General features: G+C 51.9%; 1 protein-coding gene across 1 annotated transcript in view; it reads left to right on the forward strand.

Moving 5' to 3' along the window:
• Positions 1-20274, forward strand: part of DENND1A (DENN/MADD domain containing 1A) — a 497552-nt gene that overhangs the window by 456911 nt on the left and 20367 nt on the right. The window contains exon 18 of the mRNA XM_011931409.1: positions 16612-16700. Coding sequence (XP_011786799.1) covers positions 16612-16700 — 89 coding nt within the window. The remainder of the gene's footprint in view (positions 1-16611; positions 16701-20274) is intronic.

Consider the following 20274-nt stretch of genomic DNA (forward strand, 5'->3'; position numbering starts at 1 on the left):
GATCTCCTAGCACGGGGCCTGGTACATAGCAAGTGCCAGAAAATAGTAGCCCCAGGGAGGAGATCATCTCCCCCAACATCTGGAAGCCCCTCCTCTAACCTCACCTTATGTCCCCCTCCTCCTGGGAATGTCACCCAGGCACCCTAGATGCATCCCAGCAGCAAGGCGCCTGCCTCCTGGTTCTGTCTGGGCAAAGAATGGCATACGTCAGTGAGGTCCCTGCCCCTGCCCAGGCACCAGCCGCATCTGGTGCCCGACCTCCGGCTGCCAATGGGATGCCACCTATTCAGACTGTGCACCTGCACCCGACTAAAAACAAAGAGCTCCCCTCCCCCTGCCCCACTGCTGGCCCTCCTCCCTCCCCCGCCTCTGTCCCCCAAGCGGCTAGGGTCACCCGGCCCCCACACAGCCTTCCCTCACAGCTGCCTCGCTGCTTTTGTTCAGCATGTGAACTTCCCCGTCAGCCGAGCTCCTTGCACGGGAAGTAATCAGGGATCTTGACAAGGCTTCAAACCACAAATGCCACTACAAATTAACCAGCACCACTACAAAATACTACTCCTGTCAACATCGGGGAAGAATGCACTGCTCTTCAGGACCAGTCTGAGACGTCTTTCAGCTCAGCACTCACTCACGGCAAAGAGAGTGCCCGGACCCAGCCAGAGAGAGTCGTTGACAGGACTGGTGAGCCCCTGAATCGTGAGCGTGCCCTCTCCGGAGACCATCTCTGCAATACCCCGCGGCAGGTGCTGCAGCTTTTCTTCCAGGACCCCCTTCAATCCTGAGCACCCCCTCATCTCCCTCGCAGGTGGTGCCTCTGGAGGGCAAGTCGTGGGACACCCAGAAAGCTCACCGTGGAGTCCGCCATTCAGAGAGTGAAGCCCAGCCCCACCTCTGTGTGTCCTACCTCTGTGCTGTGCCTTTGGGCAAGAGGCTTCCCTTTCCCTGTCTACAGAGCGGCAATCATAATAGAGCCTCTGTCTCGAAGTCGCAAGGACCTCTGGGATATCCTGAGTAATACCCACCCCTCTCATCCTCCCTTCCTTTCCCTGAAGAAACACGTTGTTGTTGCCCTGTGTGAGGGGACTCTCACCACGTGGAAACCTCTTCCTCAGCGTGACGTGGAAGTCCTTCCTGTACAGCATCTTGCAAGGAACATCCCTCTAGAGTGACAGCTTGTTATCTCTGCAAATGCTTCAGACCTCAGGATCCCCACATTTCCTCTGGGTGCCCCGCTGAGTGGCTCAGGCAAGGAGCACGCTGTATGCTACATGACACGGGGGCCTGGTCTTCTCCAGCTGCCCTGGCTGAAGCTCTGAAGCGGAGGCAAGCATTTGATCCTCCCCAACAAGCAGCACAGCCTCATCCAGGGTGGACGGAGAAAATCGGAGACAGCGATGGGAGCTGGGGGCTAGGTGAGAGCTGTGCCTGCGAGAGAGCTTGTTGGGCATCTCAAAGGAGACACTCCACAAAAATATCGCTTCAATGCACTCCTTTTTGGAGGCATATCAAAAGAAGCCCTCTTTTATTTCCATGCCTTGCATAATAGCAGATTTCCAGTCCCAAAGAGTAGAGGAGGCTTGCTCTCGGCCCAGAGGCCCTTTGTAAAGATACAGAAAGCTTTGTCTTCCCCTCCCAACTGGGTCTGTTTCATGCATAGGTCAGAGCATTGATGTGGCTACTAGCCAGGAAAATTAACCAGGTGAACACTCTCCTCGTTAAACAGCCACAGAGTTTAATTGTGAATTTGCTCTCTTCCCCCTCTCCATTCCTGGCCATGTATTTGACTGGGGCATGTGCCTGGGACAAACTGAGAAATGGCAGGGCCTATCCAGCCTCCCCCTCTGGGGCCAGGCCTCCTTCATTTGAGGCAAGTATGTGCCTGGCAGGGAAGGGAGAATTCAGAGTACACATTGCACACAGAGGATCTGAGACCCCCTTTGGGGCCAGCTTCAGAGGCTAGCTCTGTCATGCACCAGCTGCCATCAGCCACACCCCACCTTCTTGGCCTCCCCTCCCCAGCCACCCCAATCTTTACATGCACAGTCCTCAGCCTTTAGTGAACCTGGTTGGTCCCTGTGACCTCCAGCATCTGTTCACTTCTGCCTCCTTACCTATACCACTCCCCAGTTTGGGTCTGGCCTGTCTCCCACCAACTTTGACATTTCACCTTCTATGTGGCCCTGTTGTCCCAGCAGTGAAGTGGGGATGCTCATTCTGACGGCACAAGGATGTTGAAGGGATGGTCTCAGATGTCCCCTTTACTGGGGACTGAGTGAATCCATGAGTCCATTCCTAAACAGCTGCCTGCCCTCTGCCCCATACACGAACATCATAGCACCCCTGCCCCAGCCCATAATTAACTCAGGATGAGCTCACTGGCCCTCTTCTCAGGGCCTGTCATCCACCTGCTCCAGGCAACCCTGAGCAAGTCCTTGCTTGCCCTCATCTGTGAAATGGGTAGCAGCCCTCATTCCCTGCAGAGGAGCCTTGCACTGGTGGGTGTGCAGCAGCTGCTCAGGCCCTGGAAGCACCGGCAGCAGGAAGTGCCTTGGCTCTGCCCACAGCACAGGCAGGCTGGCTCCCAGGCAGCAGGGACACCGCCTCCCCTCCCCTACACACTGCGCTCTCTGCCCCCAAGTCACCACCTGGCAGTCAAGCATTTTCCACCCTGCAGCCCCATGCAGGGCGCCCACTCATCCATGCCACCCAGGTAATTAAGTTGATATTCCAACACGCCTTCCCCTCCTGACCTTTTGGAAACAATGTGTTTTGCTGCATCAACAAATTAACTGCAAATCAGATGCTGTCTTCATAAATGCCGGTTTCATATCCAGTGACCATACTCACCTAGCCCACACAGCTGACAGATAAGAGATTCCGAGGGCCAGGCAGAGACCAACAAAGACCAAAGAGGTCCCCTCTTCTCGGGGACTTCTGTGTCAATCACACCTTCGGTCTTACGCTCTCTTGTGTTCACATCTCCCAGCAGTGGTGTGGCCAGGGCGGGTGGGTTGACAATATGGAGGCCTGGGCAGTCTCCTGTGATTGGAGGGGAGTATCTGTTCTTAGAATCCCACCCATTCTCTTCCAATGCATTTTCTATACCAAGGGCGTCAAGGTTTTCTTATTGTATCTCTGATTATATCCCTCCCACTGAGCTCAGAAGAAAATCCGCACTTCTCAGCCTGACATTCAAGGCCCTCTTTTTATCTGACCTCCCCCAGCCCCTCCCAGGTCCTGGCCTGCCCTGTCCTCATATTCAGCCCCACTCTTGTCTGATTGGACCACTGTGGTTCCCCTGTCCCTGCACTCCCTACCACCTCCAATCCGTGTCAGAGACCTTCCTCTGCACCCCCTGCATGACAGCGCCCTCTACCAGAGTCTTGTTCAGACATGTGCCCCTGTGCCTGGGACACCACGCACTGTTTGTTGAATGAATAGACAAATGAATCACATGCCTCCTTTGGAAAGCATCACAAAAAGATGCTTAAATAAGGAAAGAAGGAGAAGGTGTCAGTTACTCTGTCATCCACCTTTTCTCTGAGGCACAGATCTCTAACAACAGATTCTAACTTCAGAAGGGACAAGGATTAGAAAAACCATGTCAGAAAGGATTCCAGGTGACTTTGGAAATTTTAGTTGACAAGGATAGCACAATGGGCTAAGAATACCTGCTTGTTTTAGTTTTTGCTACTAGCTGTGTGACCTCATACTAGTCCCTTAACCTCTCTGGGCCTCCTGTTTCCTGTCTCTGTAACAGGGAAATAATCCTTCTCTAACTTGCCTCACCAGGGACCGTGAGGTTCAAAAGAAAGTGGAGAAGTTAAAATGCTTGGAAAGGAAAACACATCATATAAATAGAAGAGATTATTAAAATCCAGTCTCCTTCAACAGAACCTTGCTGATAGCACACAACTTTGGAAAACCAGGGTCCTCACATCCATAGGACTTTTCTGGAAAGACCTGTGGGTCCCATGGGGAGATGGAAGATGGAGTGGTCCCTTTTCATCCTCAGGATATCAGACCAGAACCTCGTGTGGCTGTAACTGTACTCTCATCCTCATGCCAGGGTTTGTAACCTGAGAGTCTTGCCATTTTACAGAAGAGTTCACTGAGACTTAAGAGAGGTTAAATAACTCACCTAAGTTGCAGAGCCAATATTGAAGTCAGCTAGAAAATGACAGAGCCAACTCGTGAACCTGTGTATTTCTAACCCGAAGTCTATTTCTTGGGGTTTACCCCACCAATGTTTCTTTCACTTTAAGGAAGATATTTTCCCATCATGTAGGTCAAATCCCACCAAACTCTGCAGTCCTTAAGGACAAGGACTGTGTCTTATTCTCTGAATTCCCCTCGTCCTGGCCCCCAAATAGTTGTTCCATAAACCCACATAGGGAGGAATCCTTCCACTCTGTGACAGTCCATCTGCTTCCCCTCCAGAAGTGTTTGTCAGGCGGGCAGGCACTTTGCGTTGACCATCGAAGAAACCTCCAACCTTCTCCCTGCTTCGCCGGCCCTCTCACTCCTCCTACCCCGACCCAGCTCAGGAAGTGCCGGAGGAACTGTCGAATTGAGAGTTCAATCCTTAGGAAAAGATCGCCAAAGGCCCAGTCTTTTTGAACTAACTTAAGAAACAGTAGTCTGTGTAGCCACATTTCAACCCGGCCAGGGGACAGAGGATCACATATAAGGTAACCTCAATGCAAAGATGCCCGCTTCAGTTCTCTGCTGCGTCTACGTTAAAGCTCTTCCGGTTTTACCTTCCTTTCCTTCAGCAGTGGAAAGAGCGCTCAAGTGGTCAGCGGTCAAGAGGCCTTCCCGGCCGGGCGCGGTGGCTCAAGCCTGTCATCCCAGCACTTTGGGAGGCCGAGACGGGTGGATCACGAGGTCAGGAGATCGAGACCATCCTGGCTAACACGGTGAAACCCCGTCTCTACTAAAAAATACAAAAAACTAGCCGGGCGAGGTGGCGGGCGCCTGTAGTCCCAGCTACTCGGGAGGCTGAGGCAGGAGAATGGCGTAAACCCGGGAGGCGGAGCTTGCAGTGAGCCTAGATTGCGCCACTGCACTCCAGCCTGGGCGACAGAGCAAGACTCCGTCTCAAAAAAAAAGAGGCCTTCCCGATGACAGTCAACACTCCCAGCTCTGCCCGTTACCAGCTGGGGGTGTTGAGCAGGTCGCTTTACCTGCCTCCAATCTGTTCCTTTTTCCATGGCCACTAGGATACTTAGCGAGACCAGGAGCGCCAGGGTGAAAGAGGAGCAGCCTCAGGGGCCCAGCCCTGGGCTATGGGCCGGGACGCGGAGAACCAGAGTGGAGTCAGGTGGGAGAGAAGCCGCTCCAGGCTCAGAATAACTTTCCCTGAGTCCTGGCCAGCTCTGCCGTCTTCTCGGGCCTCACACCACACTGTTGGAGTCCCTACATTCAGCTAGTGCTGGCTTGAGCTTCCAGAGCACCAGGGCCACTCTCTGGAAGATAGCATGCTTTTCTGAGTTGATCCTTTCCTAGCTCATCTCCTTACCCCCTCTTCCCACCCAAATCACTACCACTCACCTCCTCTGGCATTTAATGGCCTCCAGAGTACTCATCCCCCATCTGTGTCCCCAGCTGGGGACACCCCAGCTTATTTGGGAAACTGCAACCACCATGGCCAATGGCCCCACCACGCCCTGTCTAGGAAGCTGAGGCCTCCCCTGGCAGCGTGTCCACTGTGCCTCTGGCCCTGTGTGAAGTGCCATCAGACGCCCCACATCCCTGCAGCAGGGCCCTCGTGACTGGGCTCACAGATGAGGACACTGAGACCCAGGGAAATCACTTGCTTGCCAAAGTCACTCAGCAAACCAGCTAGGCCTGGAGCCCCTGCGGTGGGAGCAGGAGGGCCCTACACACATCACATGTTCTAGTGTCCGAAATCTGAGACTGCTTCCCATGAGATTACTGTCTAATCCACTGGTGACAGTCCAGCTGCTCATCTGTCCCCAGCCTCAGCTCTGGTCCCCAGGGCCTGCACACTCCTGGCACGGCATCCTGATAATTACTGCAGCCCTCCCCTTCTCCCTGCCCCCAGCCCCAGGGTGGGGGATCTTTAATGCATACCCCCTGGGAGTTCACCTTTCTCTTCCTGGTGGCCATCCCACAGGAGGTGTCCCTGTCCTATGCTCCAGCATCAGAACAAGCCCAGGATCCATGAGTGCAGCCCCCTGTCCCTGTGCGTTTCCTCTGGTGACAGGATCCCTTCGTGCCAACAACCCACAGGGAAAACTCCCCGAGTGTCAGAAGGGGCAGCGTGGCTTCCTGTTCTTGGTTGCCGTGGTTGGGTTTTATCTGTCTGGGTGCGCCAGGACATCTGTACCACATTACTCTTTCTTGGCATCATTACACCCCCGCCTGGCTGACTCTGCTAACTTCTAGGATGGGTGTGGTCAAGAGGCTGCCTTCTTCCCACCATTTATCAATTCAGTTGCAAAAGAACCAGCACTTCCTTATGACAAATAAAAGAAAATAAGTTAATTTAAGAATCTGGAGAAATGGACATTTGGTGTGTTTTTACATGTGCCAGGAAGTTTAAGCCAAATCTAATTTGCTGAGCACCTTTTAGGTATCAAGTAGTCTACCAGACCCTATGGTAAATAGAGCAGTGAGTGAGCTGATACACAGCCGACGTGCTGTGGATGTGAGGCGGGGTTTCACCAGAGGTGAGATTGCTGAGGTGGCTGGTGGAGCCCTGAATCTGGAGGGCTTTGAACGCTTCAGACAGCATTTTCCAGGGGATATTCATGGGTGTTATAGGGAAAGCAAGTCTATGTTCAAATAAACTTGGGAAATTGGACTTTTTAAAAAAGAGTTAATAGGTTTTTGCCTGGTTTGGGTGGGTTTTTTTCTTGCAAGACTCACCAGCCTTTGCTATGCTAACAGGCATTGTGAATCCCCGAAAGGAGCAAGACAGAAGACAGCATTTCTCAGATTTGCCTGACTGGGGAACCTCCTTTTCTCCCTTCATACAATGCATCTCCCAGGATGATGGTGTTTCTCAGCAGACACCCTGTGAGATGCCGGCCTTCCACTGAGATGATTTGAGCTGCCAAGTGCCAAGATTGGGTGGGCATTTTTTTTTAAGTACACTCTGGAAACAAATGTAGGCGATGGACTGGGAGGGGGAGAAGCTGGAGGCAGGGAAACCTGCTGATGGTAATGGTTGCTAATGTCTGTTGGCGGCACTGTGCAAAGAACCTGACGTCCATCATCTCGTTGAATCTTCCTAACAGCACACTCAGGTAGGCGGTGCTGTTATCTGCATGTCACAGATGAGGACAGTAAGGCTTGCAATGGTCAAATCGTGGGCCCGGAGTAACCCGGGGAGTAAATGGGAGAACTGGGGTTCTGTCCAAAACTGTCTGACCCCAGAGGCTGCCTCCTGAGCGCTCTGCTGCACTGACACCCAGCAGGAATGGAAATAGCCCAGGCCAGAGGTGACAAGCAGTGAGGACAGTGGGGCGGGAGAAGATGGTTCCCCTGAAGTAGAAAGGCCAAGCATCAGAGAAGCAGTACTGGGGGGAGTGGTGTAGGAGAGCGGGGTGTCTACACAGAGGGTAGCAGCCTGTGCACCAGTGTGGGGGGCTGGGCTCCCCTCTCCCTGATCACCTCTTCCTCTTGATGAATGGTGTGAATCGAGGGGTGGGGGGCTGTTCCCCTTTACCCCACACACTTCCTGTAAGCCATGAAGGGGAAAAAACATGGTGACCTTGCCTATCCCTAGGCAGCACCCCCAACTCCCCGGTAGCCACCAGCTGAAGAAGGGTCACCAAGCGTGGGTCGGCCCTCACGCCCAGCTAATGGCATAGGATCTGGGAAGCCACAGTGTCATTCTATCCCAGCGTGTTCTCCATGTGCCGCCAGGGAATCCTCCACCAAGTCCCTGGGCCCACTTTCCCCTCAGGCTGCCCCGACAAGTTCCGTGCGGGGCACCAGGGACCCAGGGACATCTGGGACACAGGGGAACCCTCCAGCAAGTCCCTGGGCCCTCTTTCCCCTCGAGCTACCCCGACAGGTTCCATGCAGGGACCCAGGGACAACTGGGACACAGGCCCTGCCCTCTAGGAGTAGTGGGGCAGGTTCAGAAAACAAGTTCTAAGGCAGATTTGAGATCTGAAGCGTCACTCCCACTCAGTAGAGCCCTGTATCAGCGCTGTCCAAGGAAAATATAATGGGAGCTTCATACAGGAGTCACATGTGGAATTCTGAATGTGAAACATAAGCAGATGAAATTTATTTTAGTATTATGAACCTAATATATCCAAAATATTATCATTTCAACATGTAATCAATCTAAAAGTTATTACTGAGGCGTCTGACATTCTTTCCTCGTGCCGAGTCTCTGAAGTCTAGTGTTTTGCATTTACAGCACATCTTTTTTTGTTTTGTTTTGAGACAGAGTCTCGCTCTGTCACCCAGGCTGGAGTGCAATGGCACGATCTCGGCTCACTGCAACCTCCGCCTTCCGGGTTCAAGCGATTCTTCCACCCCAGCCTCCTGAGTAGCTGGGATTACAGGCGTGTGCCATCATGCCCAGCTAATTTTTGTATTTTTGTATAGATGGGGTTTCACCATGTTGGCCAGGCTGGTCTTGAACTCCTGACCTCAGGTGGTCCGCCCGCCTCGGCCTCCCAAAGTGCTGGGATTTAGAGCACATCTTAATGTGGACCAGCCACATGGGACGTTGGCTCCTGTTTTGGCTGAGGCAAGTCTGGATTTTGTCCAGTTAGATGTATCTTTGTGATGTATCTTGTTAGATGTATCAGAAAGATACATCTAACCTGAGCGATACATTCTGACCTGAGTGATGGAATGGGCAGAAAACAACCGGAAGCCACCTGGGGATTGCTGTGGGTCCACGGCCTGGGTCTCGCGTGAATTTTCACTTTCCTTACTCGGCCTCCCTGTCTCCCACGCATGCGAGAGCATCAAGACAGGCAGGCTGTTGAAAGGACACTGCTGGGCTTTCAAGATGAAGGGTTTGAGCGGAGAGCTGAGAAGTCTGTGCTCTACTGGTTTTGATTCAAATCCTGATTTCAGAAGCCAATCATTTTGTACAAATTTTATTTGTTCATCAGACATTTGTTGAGCAGATTTTTTCCCCAAGTACCACAGAGCCTGCAGGCACAGGGATGAGTCCCCTTGGAGACGGACCTGTAAAAGGTTCCGTGGGTGCAGGGGTGAGGGACCACACAGCAGGAGACACGAGGCAGCATCCGACCTGATGGGCTCTTGAAGGACAGGCACACGTTTACCAGGCCAGTCTGGCTGGAGCAGCTCATTCCACCCGGAGGGCGGGCAGGAAACAAGGCATGGGTGAAGGTTGAGAAAGGTCTGTGTGGGGCACAGTGGGGTCCCGGTCTTGGGGGACATGCAGTGCCAGCCCCAAGCCTTGGGCAGGCGTCCAAGGACAGGACAGGGCGTGAGAGGTCTGGAGTGGAGGTGGGCCGGCCCTACTGCAGCTGGGAAGGGCCCCCAGCCTGTGTGGAGCATCGTGGAGGGCGGAGCTGGGGGCCCTGTTGGGAAATGATTGCAGGAACCAGGCTGGAAACAAGGCTAGAAGAAAAGAATGAGCAGAGGAAATGGCTTCAGAAGGTGGACAGTGGGGGTGAGGCGGGAGGCGTCGAGGATGGCCCTCTGGCTCTGGCTTGGGTGATGGGGTGCCTTCCCCCAGGCCGTGTGTAGAAATGCATTGAGCCTTCTCAGTGCGTCCTGATGTTTTAAGTTTCCACTTTAATGCAGCTGCAGAGACTGCGTCCCACCCGACCGCCTCCCAAGATACAGCGCTCGAGGCCCGTGAGTAACCGGTGGTTCTGCCCTCCCCACCTAACACTGCCTGAGCCATTCTCCCCTCAGCCTGACTAAACCTCCAGAGTTTGGACCCTCCTGCCTGGCAAAAGAAAACTGGGAATTGGGTTTTTCAGCTTCCCTCTCTGTGTGGCATGAACTTGAGCTTGCATTTTCTGGGCTTCTCTCGCTTTTTTGTGAATAAGTTTGGTGATTTGCAGATCAGAGCCATAGGTAGCAAGGGGGCCACTGTGTGGTGTGTGTGCTGTGTATGCATCATTTGAGCAAGCCTCACAGGGTGAGCAAGGGGTTGAAAACCTTCCTCCATATCCCTGTTCCTCACAAAGGAAGCAGAAGTCCGGGGACAAGGGTCTCATTCCTGCCAGATCTGGGTCTGGAAATGCATTTGTACCTTCCCATGGGTAGAGGCTATGTCCAGAGAGTACGGAGCCCGCTCATATGGAGACAGGTACCGCTCCCCTGCCAGGCCTTCCTTGGAGATCCACCTTCCCGTGTAAAGTGCCAGGTAAGGGGAGTGGTGGTGCACGCCTGTAGTCCTAGCTACTCAGGAGGCTAAGATGGGAGGATCACTTGAGCCCAGGAGGTTGAGGCTACAGTGAGCGATGATTGTGTCACTGCACTCCAGCCTGGGTGACAGAGCAAGACCCTGTCTCTTTAAAAAAAAGAAAAAAAAAAGCCAGGTAAGGATGGAGAAGCAGGACAACATGTGATAAAGCCACCGTCACCTGGGAATGGGGTGGGAGGTGAGAGAGATCTGTCCATGGAAAAAGAGTGGGTCTGGGTCCCGTGTTAAGCATCAGTGGAGCTGTTTTCCATGGTAGGTCAGATTTCGGCCATGCTGAGCCATGCAAACTTTGGCAGGTGCTTTGAAAGTGGGAAACTTTCCAGGACCTTTTGGTGAGGGCTGTTTATCAAGAGAAAAGTTTCTCCACCTACCATTCAGTGTGGCCACCACTCTGTGGCCAGCTAAAGAGTACCCCACAACCCAGTGTCCTAGCCCTCCCACCCTCTGCAATGCACATGTCCAAATCCATCTCGTGAAGGCAAAGAGGCCAGGGCATGCAGGTGACCAGGTGATCTGTGTCTGTTCACCTGGGGAGATGCACCCAGCATCCACCGGGTAGCTGTTCTCTGGGTGGATGTTGGCCGTTCTGTGGCATAGTTTTCCTTCCCTTCCCTTACCTGCTGTGAGTGGGAATTAGAGGGCTAGAGGGGAGGCCTGGGGGACTTAGATACCTTCCCCTATAACCGTGGTGAGTCCACACTCCCAGCCACATGTGACAATGGATCCATCGCGTATCCCCATCAAACTGTGGTTGGCCGAAAACCCCATCGGCACAGCTGGCAAGGAGCTAGAATATGTCTGCTCACTGTTACTGGAAAGAAGACAGAAGCAGCAAAAAGAACTGCTTTGGGGGACAGGAGGCCCCTTCTAAGCAACCTTGTGTGACTAGTGAGAGTTTCAGTATAGTCCTTAACAGCACGGATTTGGGAGGCCAACAGAGCTAGGCTTGAATGCTGAAGTCATGTGACTCTGGCAAGCACTGAAGCTTTCTGAGTCTGATTTCACCTCCGGGGCTGTGCCCTCATTCCTAGAGGGGGTTCGTGAGAAGGAAAGTGGATGACATTTGTAGAAGACACACAGTAACAGTTCTTATTTTTATTTATTTATTTTTTTTTTTTGAGACGGAGTCTCACCCCGTCGCCCAGGCTGGAGTGCAGTGGCGCGATCTTGGCTTATTCACACCATTCCTCCTGCCTCAGCCTCCCAAGTAGCTGGGACTACAGGTGCCCGCCACCACATCCAGCTAATTTTTTTGTATTTTTAGTAGAGATGGGGTTTAACCATATTAGCCAGGATGGTCTCGATCTTCTGACCTTGTGATCCGCCCGCCTCAGCCTCCCAAAGTGCTGAGATTACAGGTGTGAACCACCATGCCTGGACAACAGTTCTTATTCTTAACAGGTTTTTGCATCTTACAGCTTCTAAGGAATGGCCCAGTTTATTAATAACCATCACTTGCCTAGGATTTTATAGTCAGCAAATCATTCTTAGGTACCTCATCCCAGCTGCGCCTCACAGTAGCTCAGTGAAGTAGGCACTGTCACCACTCAGTTTAGCAATGAGCAAACTGATGCTTGGTAACTTAACCCAGGTTCCTCAACTGCAAATAAGGTCATCTGGACTCTAGAACCTGTAGTCTTGCCACTATTTCAAGCTCTGTGGACCCTCCGTCTTCTGCTTGGGACCAGAAGAGTTTCAGCTTTCAGTTTGTTTCGGATTTTAGAATATTTGCATGATACTTCCTGGTTGTGTGCCCCTAATCCAAAATCCAGAATCCTCCAGTGAGCGTTTCCTTTAGCATCATGTTGGGGCTCAAGAAGTCTTGGATTTTGGCGTGTTTCAGATCTCTGATTTTCAGATTAAGGATGCTCAACCTATATAAAATGCTGGGAGAAGAAAAAAAAATTCAGTCAAGAAAAAAAGTAATGAATAGCGGCTGAACTGTCTGCGGAATCTCCAGTGCCATGTTAGGTCTGGCAGAGACACAGAGGAGAAGAGAATTAATATTCATTGAGCACCTTTTCTGGTGCCTAGGACTGTGCTGGGCACTTGTGTAATTACTGTCTCATTTGTCCAGCCCAGAGCAGGCAGATGCCATCTCCCTAATTTGTAGCCAACACCACAGGGATGATGACAGGCCTGATGATAAGTCCTGCCTTTGAGCCCAGCTTGCCTCTCTCCAATGTCTCTTTGTTTTCTACCAAACAGCCTCCCCTTAAGCCAAAGTCAGCAGCAGGTAGCTCTCAGCATTCCCCTTTGAGGCTTGGGATCCAAGGCGGGCACAGAATCTTGAAAGTCATGATTCAGGGAAGGATCACTCCCCTTGGAAGAATTCAAGTATTGGAGACAGCAACAGTGGACTCTGTGTTTTCTCACCGGTGTGGGGATCTGTGCAGATTGGGGGGTGGGCCGCCACATCCATTGGCAACGGAGGACTCGGGAGACAGACGCTGTGAGAGACACTGAGTAGCAGCTGCCTCAGGCTCTGAGCTAATGCAGGAGGTGACTAGCCTGGTGCTAGCTTTGGCCGAACCTCCTGGATTGATGGCATGCTGAACAGGCAGGATGCCTAGGAGAACCAGCTCTCCTAGGCTTGGAAGTCAGAGAGGCCTGCCCTGGTTTGAATTACAGCTTGGCCACTTCCTGGCTGTGCGACCTTAGGCAGGATCCTCACCTTCTCTGAGCCTTAGTTTCATCATCTGTAAAATGGGTTTAACAATAGAGGTTGTGTATGTATAGCGCCTAGCACGGTCCCTGGCGTGTCCCCCGAACTTATTCTGCCAAGCAGCAGCACTAAGAGACCAATCTGGGAGTCACAGAAGGTTTATGCTTTCTGGGCCCCTAAGGACCATTGATTCTACGTGCATTTATGCAAGCATTTCCAGTGGACCCTGCTACAGACTAGGTGGGAACCGGGGAGACTCAGCATATAGAACCCCATGAGGGCCTCGAAGAGGACAACCTACCAAGCTCCCATGTGAGGAGCCATCAGCCTCCAGTGTGGCTTTGCTGGGTCACGTAGCCACAAACGTTCCAGACAGAAGTGCAGCCGTTGGCCCGGGGTAGCAGGGGCCGGGGAGGGTCTAGCCATTCAACCCTTCTGGAAGGAGCTTTGTAGCCTGGCACCTGTGGCTGGAGTTCAGATGTTACCCGAGGATTTGGGTTTTCTTTTTAAAAACAAGAAAAAGGAAAGAGCAGAAGAAAACCATGCCAGTGTCTCCTGGACGAAGGGGTATGGGTTGGGGCCTGCCAGGGAGAGGCAGGCTGTCGTCGGCCTGCGTGTGAAGCGCTTTATAAGCTCGGTATTTATTATTTCTTGCTCACCATTAAAATCAAATGTACTCAGTGCTTTTGTATTCAATACACATTTAACCCTGCCGACTTAGATTTCTCAGGTTTTAAATCCAGTGGGGAATTGGCTGGCTTCCCAAGTTTCCCCTCCAGTCCCCCTTGAACAGAGCTGGAAATCTCTGTTTAGCATTTTCTCCCCCGGCGCGGCTGGGATCCTCACACTGGTGGGGCCAGTCACTGTTGTGTGTGCCTGTGGGTTTCTTCCTTCATCCCCAATACCCAGCCTTCCTAAGCACCCCAGAAAGATGGGTGTGATGGCTGAAATATGACAAGACTTGTCTGCATAGTCTGTGATTCAGGCTTCATTAATAAACCGTTTTGTCTGTATGTGTCTGTGCCTGGTTGTGGTCCGCCGCCATGCATGTGCGAGGGTGCGTGTGTGCGTGTGTGTGATTCATACATGTGCCTTCACCTCTTGCGCGTGCCTCTGTGAGTGTGTATTTCTGAGATAGTGTTTACATGGAAGTTTGGAGGCCTCAGTATATCTGAGGATGGTCATGTCTGTGAGTGTAATTTTGTCTCTGGCTTGTCCACACCAGTCAGGTGTGTATAACTCTGGGTAGGTCAGCAGCTGTGCTGGTGACCAACCGCCTCTGGGTCTGGCGTGTCTTTCTCTCCCTCCCCAGCCTCCGAGGCTCCGGCTCTGTGCTCCCCACCCCTGCCCCTCCCCCACTGCTCTGTCTGTTTTATCATCCCTAATGAAGCAGTCTCCTCCACCGATCCCGCTGATTGCCAACCCATTCCTTTTGTTTGTTGGCGCTGAGCCATTCAGCGGCACTCTGACAGCTCAGCTCGTCTAATTAGCTCTGTTGTTCTTTTTCCCCATGTTTCACCACGTTGCAAGTTCAGTTGAAGTTGCCACAAACTTAATCCCCCCATTTCAGCCACAAGTTCACATTCTTAACCCGCCTTTATTGTAGCAAGGAGCAGCCCTGTGCAAGGACGAGCTGACAGGCCTTAAAGTCTGACCTTTCCTGAAAGCTCTGCCCCAGGGCCCCCCAGGGCAGGGGCAGGACTGCTCCTTCACCCTACCCACACTCCCGCCTTTTCTGGGAAGAAGTTGGGGGTGGGGATCATTCCAGCCAGGTGACCCTGTTGACCAGCTGCCAGAGCTGGGGAAACCAGTTCAGAGTTAGAAGAGGTGCGGGGATATCCACTTGTTTATTCAGCACATGTTGCCTGAATGTGAGCTGTGTGGCAGGCACAGTTCTAATCACGATGATACTAGCAACGTCATTATGCACTTCTCAGATTCCGAGCAGCAATGTTCACTTGTTTCTAAAAATCTTGCTGAGCGACCATGACATACCAGGCAGTCCACAGAATGCGAGGCAGGGATAAGAGAATCCTAAAACTCATCTTCTAACTCAGAGACACCGACTTTTCGTCTTCCTTTTGTTGTTGACAAGAAGGGACATCCAGGTCACAGAGGAGCAGGATGAACATTTATTGAGCCCCCACTGTGTACCAGACCCCCTGCGGGGACTTTCCCTGTATCTGGTCTTCACAATCACCCCATAGACGAAGACAGCCAGTTTGGTGGAATGCCTTTGGTGTTTACCACATCCCTGGTCTGCCAAACCAGTCTGAGATCAGACTGGCCACTCCACAGGAAAAACTTTGGTTAGATCAGACGTGCACAGACCTGAGGGCTTGACGAGACTCCATAAAGACTTGTCTTTTATGCAGCCAGCTTCTGTCATCTGTGTTCCTAAGCCATTGTGCCATGTCACCCACAAGCTTCTGGGGGGCAAGAGGTGTGATGTTCAGGAGAAAGAGCGGGCAGGAAATGGAGTGTGTGCCTGCTCTCCTTCCCTGTCTTGTCCTGGAAACTCAGCACCTGTGGCATCCCATCTGTGGAGAAAGCAAGCCCCCTGCCCCGGCAAGCTTGGTTGTTTTTATCGGCAATGAAATTCAGAGATAGACTTTCTCGGCTTAGCTCTCAACCCATCCCTCTCAGGCACTGGGAGTGTACAGAGATGGCCATGCCAAATTAAAGCCGTGTAATGTCAATTGGACCAAATGAGTATACTTCTAAGGGTACCTACAAATTCTCAGCCTAACATCCATCACGGGCTCTGGCAGGGGATGAGGGTGTCCTTCTCTGTGGGCCCTCATCTTGGTTTTCAGAGGCAGTAGGTCAGAAAAACCCATTCCGCTGCTGCAGCAGCAGCTGTGGAGTTAGGAAGCTGGGTCCTTCCTAATGTGCCCCCTGGAGACCCTCCCACTAGGTCTGCTCGGTGCACGTAGCTACACAAGATGGGCAGCATCCAGGCTGAACCCTGCTGGGAGGACCGGCACGGGGATGCCCTAGGAAACAGAAAGACAATTCGTAGTGGCACTCTCTCATGCCTCTCTTATTTAGAGAGGAAAATAAGCACCCTGTGATTCAGTTGTAAAAAGAGCAAACTAAGCATGTGCACCCTAAAAACAAGTGTGAGCACAACCTTTTCTTTCTACAAAACCAGCTTCTGGGCGTCAGAGGAAGATGAGAGGGAATTGTCATTGATAAGGGCCTCTTTGTTCCGGGTCCTGTATAGACATCATCTCATTGGACCCTCACCGCAGCCCTGCAAGGAGGCCAGTGGAACTATCCTCATCTTGCAGATGAAGAAACCGAGCTTTCCAGGAGCACCTTTCTGATTCAAATAGGCCGCAGAATTCCAGTTAATGTGTCTATCCGCTGCCTATTAGATGGTGATGCTTCTGTGATAGGCTGGGCTATTGTAGCCTGTAGCTTTGAAATTTCCTAAACATTTCTGGGTTGGGGGCGTTTATCCAAATCTTCAGAATGTTCCTGTATGGCTTTTCCAACTCACTCCTTCTTGGGGTCTCCCCCTGTACTCCTCTAGGTGCGCCCACCTCGTCCTCATGTTGTTAAGAGACCAAAGAGCAACATCACAGTGGAAGGCCGGAGGACGTCTGTGCCGAGCCCTGAGCAGTGAGTATCGCGCCTCTCCCCTCTGTCTGCAAGAACCCTCTGTCTGCCGGGCCAGCACTTTGTGAATCTCAAGCGTGTAGCCCTGGCCTTTGTGAGGCTTCCCCGGGGCCCCCAGTGGGTGTTTCACAAAGGGGTCATTCAGGGAACAAGGCTTGATCTCTTACTCGGTCTGGTTGTCACACCAGCGGGAGGCCCCAGAGGCCAGGGAGCCAGGCACTTGGGCTGGATTTCGAGTGGTGGGGTCCAAAGGGTACTTGGCTGGGTTCAGAAGAAGGTCCTAGGCCTCTTGTGCTGAACATACCGAGTCAGTAGGTGAGGGTTAGAACCTGGTGAAGGAGGCCAAGTGTTGAACTGGGTCCACCCACCTTCCTAGGCCTCCGTGGCCGCGATCTGTACACAGGACTGCCCTTATCCACTGCCCCACCCCCACCAGGACCCTTTGCCCACCTGTGCCGGAGCATTTATGTTACTGTGGTTTTTCTTACACATCTCCCTGAGATGCGGAGCTCCCTGGGTGTTATGCCCGGCACTTCCCGTAGGACTGGCCTAGAGTCACCCGCCCAGGAGGCGTGGGGTAGATGAAGTGAATGAGGGAGGCAGAAAGACAAGCAGTGGCCTGAGGTGGAGCTGCCTGTGGGGGGCGAGGCAGAAGGCCGCAGACCAGACCAGACCAGAGCCATCCAGACCAGAGCCGTCTGCAGAAGGTAGTGCTGCTTCCCTTTGTCCGCAAGGCGCACAGCCCTCCGTCTCTATCCAGACAATTCAGTGGCTACACCCTGGCTTCCTTTGATGCCTTGAAAAAGTGCATGAGTTCATCTTGGTCTAGGATTGTTGAAGGAGTCAGAAAAATTACCCCAGGGATCCTGAAGTCATTTGGGTGGAAAGGGGAAGGCCCCCATGTCTGGCTGGCTCTCAGAAAATGTCTCAGGGAAAGAAGGTAAGGGACATGTTAGGTCCTAGACAGAATTGGAGTGAGAAGGGGGAAAAATGATTTCAAACTGTCAAGCTGGGGCCTAACCCAAGTTTCAGTTCACTTCAGCTCCCTGGGATTCTCTGGTTAATAGTAAGGGGAAGGAATCAGCCCACCCAGACAGCCCTCAGACTTTGCCCAGAAAGTCCTGGAATTATGTGTGTGTGTGTGTGTGTGTGTGTGTGCGCGCCCGCGCGCACGTGCTTGCACACAAGGATGCTAAGTTATGAGAAATTTGGAAGAGAGGACTCCTGAAGTTGGATTAAGTTAACTTGTGCTCTGCACAATAGCCTGGTGGGAACATTGAGGGATGGATTATGATTGCCCCCTTGTGGAGAGAATGCTGCATGGCACCTGAGTGCCTCCGACTAAAGATTCTTCCTTAAGGGGATGAAATTTGTGACATTTCTTTAAAGTCACACCTTTAAAACTGGACTAAACCTTTTAGACACTGTACCAGGATACAAGGTCACAGGCCTGTTGATATTGAGATGTAAATCCAGAATATTCTTGCATTACACAGAAACACCATTGCAACACCAGCTACGCTCCACATCCTACAGAAAAGCATTACCCATTTTGTGGCCAAGGTCCCGATGAGAGGCTAGACCTCTCCATCACATTGACTTAGGCCGTTGCCTTTCCAGACTGGGCAGAGGGGCTGACTCCACAGTGTGTGCCAAAGAGCCAGTGTCTGATGATCCCGTTTTCCTGCTTATCACCTGAGCCGTGTCAGTATCACTTTCGGGTTTGTTCGTTGGTTGGTTGTTTCAATATGCCCTGTTTTCTACTTCTGTTGGGAAATATTTGGGGTTGAAATAAACCAGTGGGAGCTTGGGAGCCAGTTTGCTGGTTGACAAACTAACAGTGATGGAAAACAAATGACAGGTTTTCTGTGAGCATACGTCACAGCGGCTCGGGCCCACAAGGAGATAGAGGGGTAGGTTTCAGGACGTCATTCCAAGGGTTTCTGTTCAAGTGTGTTTAACGAGGAAGGGGAGATTGTTCTCCCATAATGCCAGTGGCATTTCTGGTGCAACCCGGGTGTTTTTCTACGCCTCTTCCCATGCTGCCTCCCCACCCCCCCACTGTGCTCCGCCCCTTCCAAATGCCATGTCACAACAGCACTTGAATGTGTTTTTCTCAACTGTCATCAGCTCCAGCTGGCAGGACCAACTTCTTGAAACACAGGAAGCATCCAGCGGAAAATATTTTAATAAAACAGACTCCTCATAAAATATTGTTCAGGGGAGGGGGGAAGAAACTGGCTCCACCAATCTGTCAGCATTGTATTGGGAGATGTGAGAAGCCAGGGCGGCAGCAGGGGCCCGATCCTAATGGGCCTTTGTTGGGTGGTGGTTCCGTGTTGGGCACACAGACTCGGTGCCTGGCCCTTTAATCTGGCCTGGGTTTTCTTGAATCACAGATCTTCATCTCCACTGGGAATATGAAAGTGCTTGGGAAACTTAGAGGACCAGGGCGACAGAAGGGGATGCAGGATCTTTGAAGTGGAGGGAAGAGATCCATTCCTCCTGACTTCTTGCCCCGACTCTCACTTCCAATTGCACATTAAATAATCCCAGCACTTTGGGAGGCCAAAAAGGGTGGATCACCTGAGGTCAGGGGTTCGAGACCAGCCTGGGCAACATGGTGAAACCCTGTCTCTACTAAAAGTACAAAAATTAGCCGAGTGTGGTGGTGCACCCCTGTAATTCCAGCTACTCGGGAGGCTGAGGCACAAGAATCACTTGAACTGAGGAGGCGGAGGCTGCTGTGAACTGAGATCACACTACAGCACTCCAGCCTGTGCAGCAGAGACTCTGTCTCAAAAATAAAATAACCAGCTCTGTGGACAGCAAGATGGGGCTGATTGAGAGCAAGATTGTCTCCTGAAATAGCTGACTCTCTGGCCAGTCCACCCGTGAAGTTCATTTCTTCCTTCTCAGCTGATGTCCGTCCCTCCGTCGTTCCATCTGTCCATTCATGCATTCATTCATTCAGCAAGTAACTTTGAAAACCTACTAGGCACAAGCACGTAATTTTTTTTTTAAAGGAGGCCTGAAAAGGGAGTTCCCATGCTGACTCTTGATTGACTTGCATTTTCCCAAAATGAAATTTTCCTGTGTCAAATTTTCTTTCTGAATCAACGGTAGGTTTCCTAGCCTCTTAAAACTGGCCGTTGACAATTGGAAGAAGACTTCAAAAAGATTTCCGGGGGAAACATTCCCTCTACTTTTCAGGTGACATTACTTGGTTAATATTCAGTTACTAAATCTCTTCAAGAAGTACTGGCTACTTCCATTACTATTCAGAGCACAGCTAGCTGATGGGATGCCCGGGGCTTCCCTGGGGCAGGGATCAGGGTAGGAGGGATCCTACAGGAGAGGCTGTGGGTTAGACACCAGTCAGCAGGGGGTGCAGTGGAGCACCCATTGATTTCTAGGCCCTCTTGGGCTAGCATCGTTTCTTTCAGAGTGGGAGCTCAGGCTCAGAACGTGGATTTGACCAGTCTTCCCAAGGTCACCCAGTTGAAAAGTGACCAGGCCAGCATTCACAATTCTTGATTTCATTCTCTCCATGACACTCTGATGCTGTCCTTGGAAC

This window comes from Colobus angolensis, unplaced genomic scaffold, assembly GCF_000951035.1.
Source record: "Colobus angolensis palliatus isolate OR3802 unplaced genomic scaffold, Cang.pa_1.0 Scaffold9, whole genome shotgun sequence".
NCBI classification, from domain to species: Eukaryota; Metazoa; Chordata; class Mammalia; order Primates; family Cercopithecidae; genus Colobus; species Colobus angolensis.